Raw genomic sequence first — 10,045 nt, 5'->3', positions numbered from 1 at the left:
GTGTCTTTCGTTGTTCGAAAAATAGTTCATATTTCATGTACTCGAATTTCGTATTTTTTGTTGTTGTACACGTTTCATGATGTCCTGTGCTCACATATGCATATATATATATGAGTGTGTGTGTGTGTGTGTGTGTGTGTGTGTGTGTGTAATGTAATCCTAACAGCTACAATGATAAACAAATTCTCCGTTGAATTACTTCCTACAGTTTTAAAACGGAAGAAAACAACGAATGATGCTGCCCAGATAGTTTATTGTTTATTGTTATTGTTGTTGCTGTTGTTAGTTAGCCCTCAGACGTATCAACAATATGAATTTATCTTTTTTCAAATTTTTTAATTTTTTTATTTAGGCATATTGTTGATACGTCTGAGGGCTAACTAACAACAGCAACAACAATAACAATAAACAATAATAACTACAGAAAATGACAATAACAATTTAAAAATGAGGAATTAGTTAAAATATTTTACCACAAAGTTTGGTCCCATTGAAAAATGCTGACAATTCTCTATTTCGCTCAGACATAAGTCTTTGGTTGAAAATTCAAGTTGTGTTCCTTCTGGAATTCCCCATCTCATATCAATGACTTGGAAGTCAAGACCTCGAGACACACAAAATTCCCGAATCTTTGGGTAGACATTTGTCATCAAAGAATTTCTTTCTATTTGAGTATCTGAAAAAACAGCCATTGGAGTATATCAGTGATTCTAAATTAATGCCGAAACAGCGGAGATTCTACAGAATATAATTAAACTAAAGAATTACAGAAGAAACTGACCGCTGGAAGATTTAGTCTTATATATTAAGCGATATTATTGCGTATGCGCGCTGTTTTTTGAAACGCAAGGTTTGATTTCTCACCAAATTAACAAGGGATCCTCGATATCCGCCTACTAGAAAAAGCAGTTACATTGCCCTCGAACCTCACCTTGTCATCGTACAAAATGAAGGACACACTAAACACACATCCTGGATATAATTTCTAAAAATAAGATTAATGGTTTTGGGGAGAATGATGTAACCATTGATTTGCTCAGAAGAACGACAATAACAACAACAGCAACAACAAATGTTTCCAAAGTGTATATTAAATATTGGTTCCAAATTTTGGCGCAAGGCCAGCAATTTCGGGGGTGGGGTGGCTAAATCGATTACCTTGACCACAGTACTCAACTGGTACTTATTTTATCGACCCCGATAGAATGAAAGGTAGAGTCAACCCCGACGGAATTTGAACTCAGAACATAAAGACGGGTGAAATGCCGCTAAGCATTTTGAACTCAGGGCGCTCTACCGTTTCTGTCAACCTCGATCTCGATTTCGGATACGAATACAGACCGCAAAAGCGTAACCCATCAATCCTTTCCGATTACAACGGTCGTTTCTAACTGAAGTACAAGGCTAGAAATTCGAGATACTCAATAACATGAAAACTCTAAAGTCAAGTGGTTCCGGTTCCTCACTCTGAGAAAGGAGAGTGCTCTTTAAGGCATCCAGAGATTCAGCAAGAATAAATGCGTCATGTGCAAAATATAGGTCTGCATTCCTAATTTCACCAATGAGTAGATCACAGCTCGATCGAGCCACCATTCGGCCAAATATCAAATCCACGAAACAGAGAGGTGGGGGGAGGGGCAAGACAAAACCCTGACAGACCCCCAGATCTAATTGGGAAGAAGTCAGATGCTGTGCTCCCCTAGATGAACTGCACTGACTGTTCCGGTGTACAAAGGACATCATCGACCCAATCAGATGAGAGGAGGATTTACTTCGCAGCATCAGAATCCTCCAAAGCACATCTATGTCCACCGAATCAAATGCCTTACCGTGTTCTCTTCACTGAGGATCCGAATTCGAATGGGTTGATGGCTTGTGTTGGCTCGACCACATGCCACATAGTCCCAGCAGATGAGGAAGTATCTTGCGGAGATGGGGACTGACTGGTATTTATATCCCAGGGCCCCAATAATTACAGGTATGAAACTGAACTTGTAATCTGGATAGAATAACTGCAGATTTCTCATTAGTTCAGCATAGGTGTTTTCTTTTTCACTGATCTTCAGCTTTATATTAACATCCGCTGGACAGTCAATTTTCACAACTGTGCACATTATTTTCTCTCAGTTACACTTCCTATTCTGTCTCTCATATTCACATAGTACCTGGACCTCACATTTCTTTCTTCCCCCCTCTCTCTCTCTCTCTCTCTCTCTCTCTCTCTCTCTCTCTCTCTCTCTCTCTCTCTCTCTCTCTCTCTCTCTCCAGCTCATGTATTCACTTCTTCATCTACACACCTGCCCCTCTTCCGCTATCATAGTTTCTAATTCCTCCAGTCTAAACCTAGCTCAGTTAATGATGATGATGATGATGATGATGATGATGAAAGATTTATATTTCTCATTAAGAGTTAATCAAATTACGTCCAGTTCTCTAAGCTTTTGGTCTGGATATAAAGCCTGTTGGAAGTTACAGTTCTTCGCTGGAATAAAGAAGTGAATCAGTCAGAAATGAGTAATTAGAATAATTTTAAACATTAAAATTCCTACCTTTAAATGTCGAACTTAGAAATATTCGAACGATGGAACTTGGTAAGGTTGGTAGGTTGTCTAGTCTTCCGCTTAATATACTTTTTAAATTTCCTTTTTCTGTTGGAGAGATTTCTTCTACTGTAATGAGACACCGGCATTTCAATAGAGAACAGAGCTTTCGGAATAAATAAATAAATATATCAATGAATGTTTAAATTGCATACCAATATCTCTGGGAGGAAGGTTTACCTGTCAGGTTTCTATTTTCATTGGTAGACGAAACAATCCCTGTGGATCTCGCCATGTTTATGTTCGGTTCGATACTGAGAACAAAAATGTCCATCTAATATGATGGGACAAGTACAACATGAAAATATTTTCAGATAAGAATATGAAGAAAACATTCCAAGCAATAAACCCACGGAAAGCCGTTTCAAATGCATTGTAAACTAAGAGCGTCCATCTCTTGATATAATTTTATGCATTAGGCTCGATCCAATCTGCAAGACATTTGTTATAAGTGCTGTTTAGTTCTCAACAATGACAATCTTGTACAGAATCGGTCAGCTTAAAGAGATATAATGTAAATTTACATATCGATTTAAGAAGTGGTGAGGTCGATTAATTTTAGATATATCACTGCTCTGCCCGCTTAATCCAGACGATGCGGTTCTGTAACATTCATTCGCGCTCTCTCCATCTTTCCTTTTCGTCACCGTTTATCGGTTATGGACAAGGTGTCGCTGGTCTTTGTTATTCCGATGTATTATTTCACTTGTGATGAGCGGTGTAGACTGAAGAATGCCATGGGGATTTAATATATAAACCTATTCTATTTCAATCAGAAAGCTGCATTAAAAGACATTTGTAAGTAAAAATTTACCTGGATTAGCTGTTTCGTGGAGTGAAACCCCAGCTTCATTTTTCCTGCAATAAATATGTTCAGATATTCCTTGAGCAAGAACAAAATGAGTGACACTACATTATTTAAATTTTTAATTAAAATAAAGCTAATGTGCAAATCACCGAATAAACGTATTCTTTGCCAACCAATAAATCACCTTAAGATTTCCCACCCGAGCATATGACACAAAACTCGTAAAGTTCAAATATTTAAAAAAAATAAATGGCTTTAAGTTCCTGAGTTAGAATTTTGGAATAATAACGTTAAGGAACAGCCAAAAGACAGACTTATGTAAGGCGTTTATAAAAACATGGTTCTGCATAGTTGTGAAAACTGAAGAATCTTAACATTTTAAAAGGAAAGAGATAAAAAAGTTTAGTTTGAGTCCATGCTATCAAATAAAGCACAAAATCCGCAAGGGCGAGCATGTTTTGTGAATAGAGAAAGTATTAGATGAAAAAGGATGGTAAGTTGAGTGTGAAAGGCAGGCCTGAGATGATGTGATCTGATCAAACGTCATTGATAAAAAGAGTCAAATTCAAAAAATATTATGCAGCAGACTATTGCTGCATTGTTGTTGGCACTGCGTCGCTTACGACGTTGAGGGTTCCAGTCGATCCGATCAACGGAACAGCCTGCTCGTGAAATTAACGTACAAGTGCCTGAGCACTCCACAGACACGTGTACCCTTAATATAGTTCTCGGGGATATTCAGCGTGACACAGCTGACCCTTTGAAATACAGGTACAACAGAGACAGAAAGTAAGAGTGAGAGAAAGTTGTGGTAGAAGAGTGCAGCAGGGTTCGCCACCATCCCCTGCCGGAGCCTTAGGTGTTTTCGCTCAATAAACACTCACAACGAAACCGCGATCCTATGACCGCGAGTCCGCTGCCCTAACCACTGGGCCATTGCGCCTCCACTGTTGCATTGTATAGCATAGAAATATAGAGGTAGAAACGAAAATACTGAGGATGCCATACATACAAATCCCACCTTCATATTTATAAATCAGGAAATTACTTATCCATAATTTACAAGTTATCTCTGCATCATACTAACATTCATTATTAGATCAAATGAAAATAAACACGTACATTTCTACAAGCTTCATTGAAACCATGTTCTGTTGGGCAAAGATAGGATTAACATGACAGAGTATTGCGATGATGAAAATCAGAATAGATATAAAGTTCAACGTGAAGATTCAGTAAAACAACCATAGTATGCTGAGTAAAACACGTTTGTTGAAGAAAGCGATGAGAAATGTGGAATGATGCTAAAAGAATTTCTTGTTTGCTATATTTAAAATGCCGACTTACAGTATTTTGCCAGACTCTTCTTTATCAACACGGTTTGTGTGTCTCTTACTTCTCACTGCAGGTATTTTCTTTGTTTCTCCTTCCCTATTTTAAAAGTAGCCAAATAATATCATGCTGATGAAGATCACAAGCCGAAACAGCTGTAATTAGTTCTTAGAAGAAAATTACAGTCACAGAAAAACTAATTTTATTTTTAAGCAAGTTGTCTGTGGTTCAGAAAGTAACTTTTCGCAAAATTACAGATACTCAAAGTTTTATTTGTTAAATAATCTATTGACACAAAATTCAACAGGATATCAAATAAGACTGGTAATTGATGACCCCACCCCTACAAGTATTACATGGATCAGTTTCGAAGCTTGAATTATAAAATTCCTTCTGAATTATCCTTGGACTATTAAATACAGTTTCGTTAAAATTTCCTTCGACTGGCATCTAATGTTTATCTTGTCTGAGGGACATTTTGTATGCAATTGATTTAATATTAAATAATGCATTTTATCTCCTTGACTACACTTAGATAATCATATTTCGAAAATGGAACATCTAAATCAGTGGTTCCCAACCCTTTTGTTTAAATGAATTTTCCCACGGCCCCCTTTTAATATGCCTATCCTTATGTATATGCGGGTGTATATATATATATATATATATATATATATATATATATATATATATATATATATATATATATATATATATATATATAATTGAAATTTACAGAAAAAACAAGAGGAAGACATGCGTATCAACAACAAGCAGGAGTATTAGTTCAACGCTCGGGAAAGCGATAAAGTCTTTTACGTTTCGAGCTTATGCTCTTCAACAGAAAGGAATACGAGAAAATAAACAGTGAGAAAAAAAAAATTGTGAATTTAGCTGTCAAGCATATATATATATATATATATATATATATATATATATATATATTTCAAAACGTCTGTCTTCTCTGCTCCAGCCTGTATTTTGAAGGAAGAGGAAATGGAAAAATCACATTTCCAAAAGCAAGATGTGACTAAGTGAATTATGATCGCAGAATTAACTGGTTGAAAGTTTATACTTCCAAGATTAATATTTCCATTTGTGTTGATCTGTGTATGATAACTATGAGACGTTTCTTAAGTTAAGTGAATGGTATTGATATTAGATTAAATAACAACCATTTGATTTGATTTTAGAAAAACTTAACTATCTATGTGTGGGTGTAAATATTCCTATTGTTTTCCGTCATGTTAGAGACCTCATCATTACAATCACCACAGAAACTCCTGTCATACAACTGAATTGTGCGTTGCTTTCACAAATCCTGTAACATTCTAGTTCCGTTAAACTGTCAGATATTCCTTTCCCTCACATATTTTCTTCTCAAACTTCAGCGTACCGATTATTAAATCTGATAATAGGAATAATTCCATCATATTGATATACAAGTAGATTTCCTAATGAAAATTAATTCCTGATATTGTATGAATCAGAGCAGAAGAGTATATAAAAAATGGATTTTACCTGGAAGTTTTTTTCTGATCCGACTTTACTGGAACTGATGCTCCCTAATTAAAATATTCAAATTCATTTCAGAAAATTTCATATCTGATTCAATAATTAACAAGAAATATAAACATATTGTTGCGTGATTTGAGATGTCAGAAAAAAAAAAATTATTATTAAAACAAATACAATTTATCGGATTATTATCTTTATCCATTACTTTTTTTTAAATATTTAAATCTGCAAAGTTAGAAATATTAAAAAAAGAAAAAGAGATCTTCCAGGTGAGGTTAATATGCAGTAAAAGGATAATCCTACAAACAACTGTTTGTCTCAGACATTCAGAAATTTAAAGATTATTCTTACCTGAATAACCAAGTTGGACATCGCAGTCTTTTCCATCCGGGTCTCTAATAAATAGAAAGGCATTTCATTATATTAGTCTCAACTTTTGGCGCAGGATGAACAATATCGGGAGTAAGTCGATTATATCGACCACAGAGTTCAATTGGTACTCATTTTATCAATGTCGAAAGGGATGAAAGGCAAAGTGGACCCTGGTGGAATTTGAACTCAGAATGGAAAGACGGACGAAATGCTGCTAAGCATTTGATTCGGCATGCTAATAATTCTGCAGCTCGCCACCCTGTCGAGGAATTTTTGAGTAGGATATTGCGTTTTGCTTTTATGCAAACTATCAAATTTAGCCTAAACACTGTGTGTGTGAGTATATAGTTATTTATTTATTTATTTATTTATGTATGTATGTATGTATATATATATATATATATATATATATATATATATATTTCCGCTCGGCTACAACCTTGGAGTCTTAGTAATCTGATACAGCACTTACCTAGTGTACCTAATCGTTTTTTGATCACCTGTGAACTAACCCCGCCATACTTTGTATACACACACACACACACACACACACACACACACACACACACACACAGATATATATATATATATATATATATATATATATATATATATATATATATACGGTGTTCAGGCTTGTAAAAGTAACCATAACGAATATAAATGGTTGGTTATTGTTCTGAACATTTTCATTAGTATCCCGTAGTTCTGTCCGCATTCGGATAATTATGTATGTATGCATGCATGTATAACGAATAGCTTCCTAAAATTTAAACAATATAATTTAAGCCAGGATTCGAAACCGAATCTACATTTTTCAACAAGTTGTGTTCCTGCTGCTTTCAGCTTTAGCTCTTAGAAATTTACGAGAGTTAAGTCACGCTTGATTAAATTATATTGTTTAAGTTAGCATTCTTACATGAAATAGAGTTCAGGCAGATAAGAAACGGAAAATTCTTTGTCTCGCCTGACCTAATTTAGTGAGAAAAATTATAAATACGGGACCCCAAATCAGTTTTGTCGCTTTGGTCACTTGGTACGTAGTTGAAGAGCATCTAATAATAATAGAGGCCCGACCAGGTTGTGAAAGTTTTACAGAAAAGTTTTCAAATCCCCAGAAACGGGGATTGAAACTGGAAACACATAATACAATCACCGAGTCGAAAGAGCACTAGAGGCGGAGAAACGTAAGATTTTGTACGACTTTCCTATTCAAACGGACAAGAAGTTAGAAAATAATAGACCGGACATAACAATTATAAATAAGGAAAAGTGAAGTTGCTTACTTATCGACTCACCATGCTTCTTTGATTTCAGGATCACAAAGAAAGAGGAAGAAAAACAAAAGCAATACAATCCCTTAAAATTCGAAATTGGAAGCATTTGGAGGATGAAAACAGTAAAGGTCGTGCTTATAATAATTGGTGCATTAGGAACAATAAACAAAGATATAGAGAAATGGCTGAAGGAGATTGGAAGAGGATACCCAGTAGAGCTCCTACAGAAAGTTTGTCTCTTAGGGACAGCAAGGATTATCAGGAGAGTTCTAAGCACTTGAAAGACTGCTGAAAACTTGTGGATACCTAAGGTTACAGGTAGTAACCCGTTAACCACATAACTCCTACCAGGAATAAGACCAAACCTGAACCGAAACATAATGATGATGATGATAATGATGATGATAATAATAATATGATATATTTATATATGTGTATGTATATGCATATATATATAACAGCCAAAATATGATACTTACAGTATGTTCATTAAAAGTCGATAAGACTACTTTTTGATGAATTCACCAATTTGCTTAGTTGTCTTCACTGGAAGAGACAAAAAGAGAAAGAAAAAAATTACCCATCTATCGAGTTCGTTGCCATGACAACGGATGGTTTCAGTGAAGCATAGACAAAATGGACAAATACAACTTATATCAGGATATACATGACATGTCAGAACTCGTTGTTCTATTGTTATTCGTACACAAGGTCAGCGATAATTAAACGGCCCTGTAATTGAAGGCGCTCCAACCATACCTACTTCACTAATTATCTAAGAGTACATTATCTCAAATGTGTGTGTGTGTGGGGGGGGGGGAGAATCATTATATTGCAAGTCTTGCATATGTATATATATAATCATGGTACAAGATAGTACACAGCATTGCTAGAAATAAGAATCCAAACGACTCAAGAACCACAGTAAATCACTTCTACATATTGATGAATTCGAGGAAACGAGTCTATAAGATGCCAACTTTGGACTCTTATTTCTAGCAATGCTGTGTACTATCGTGTACCCTGATTATGAATTAATAATTTTACCTTTTTGGTGATTTTATGCTTGCTAGCCACTTATATTATTATTTTTCATTAATAATAATATCTGTATATATATATATATATATATATATATATACACAATGGCAATTTAATTCTATAGCGATATTGACTAACAGCAGATGAAGTGGCTCCCCGTGTTGCTATTTTATACATTGTTAATGACATGTTACTTGGAGCATGTACTGTTAGGAAGTCCACACACGTATGTACACACAACCATTCAAATACGCGCGCACGCTCGCATACATGCGCGCGCGCGCAAACACACACACGTACGCATGTACACTCGTATACACTTGTATACACACAAACTGGTACGAGCAAATACCAGTCATGCATAAACACACGTTTGTGTATATGCATCCAAACATATATACATAATCAAAGATGTTTGTATATATGTGTGTGTGTGTGTGTGTGTGTGTGTATGTATGTATTTATGCATGCATGTGTGTATGTTCTGTGTTATAGAACTTACATCTCATAAGAAGAATGATCGTGGCAAATGTAGAATGTGCGTTGCATGGAATTCAAAAGAGTCTTAATACCATCGTGAAAAGTAAAGAATTGGGCACGCAGTGCGGCTTCATGACTGGGAAGTGGACAGTGGATGTAATACATCGCCTCGAAGGTATTTGGCGGGACCAGCATGCAAACATTATATCGGGTGTTCGAGGATTTAATAAAACATTCGACTGAATGTTGCATGGCAATGTTTTTGGTATTCTTTGATACTTTAGAAGACATAAGATTGCTTGATAAATTTTGAAGACATAAGATTGTTTGAAAATCTCTGCATTAAAGTTCATCGTAGTATCTCTGAAATGGGGAGACACTCCTCTTCTACACACCTGTCAGAGTACAGATAGGATATGCTCTCTCACCAGCGTTATTTAATCTCTGCAAGGAACACTTCATGTGTGAATAGATATGACGAATACCTCGTCAAGCGGACCTCATGGTGAAGGAGTGCACTGTACAAAGAACAAAAACGTAGATAACTCGGCAAAAGTTATTCCGACAACATGAAAACGATATTCCGGCGATTACAGCAAATGCTGGCTGAGGAAACA

The 10,045-nt window shown here is 35.7% G+C and overlaps 1 protein-coding gene across 2 annotated transcripts in view; it reads right to left on the bottom strand.

The window, feature by feature from the left end:
* LOC106872487 (uncharacterized) overlaps positions 1-8,503 on the bottom strand; it is a 21,430-nt gene extending 12,927 nt beyond the window's left edge. For both annotated transcript variants that reach the window (XM_089364549.1, XM_089364550.1), the window contains exons 1-7: positions 8,387-8,503; positions 6,610-6,653; positions 6,262-6,305; positions 4,756-4,839; positions 3,415-3,458; positions 2,550-2,669; positions 474-676 (exon numbers count right to left, since the gene is read on the bottom strand). In XM_089364549.1, the coding sequence (XP_089220675.1) occupies positions 474-676; positions 2,550-2,669; positions 3,415-3,458; positions 4,756-4,839; positions 6,262-6,305; positions 6,610-6,645 (531 nt within the window). In that variant the 5' untranslated portion in view covers positions 6,646-6,653; positions 8,387-8,503. The remainder of the gene's footprint in view (positions 1-473; positions 677-2,549; positions 2,670-3,414; positions 3,459-4,755; positions 4,840-6,261; positions 6,306-6,609; positions 6,654-8,386) is intronic.
* Between the last annotated feature and the right edge of the window lie 1,542 nt (positions 8,504-10,045).

The sequence above is a fragment of the Octopus bimaculoides genome, chromosome 16, assembly GCF_046866305.1.
Source record: "Octopus bimaculoides isolate indiv1 chromosome 16, ASM4686630v1, whole genome shotgun sequence".
Lineage (NCBI taxonomy): Eukaryota > Metazoa > Mollusca > Cephalopoda > Octopoda > Octopodidae > Octopus > Octopus bimaculoides.
Note: the sequence above shows the minus strand (reverse complement) of the source record. Positions and strands in the feature narration are given on the sequence as shown.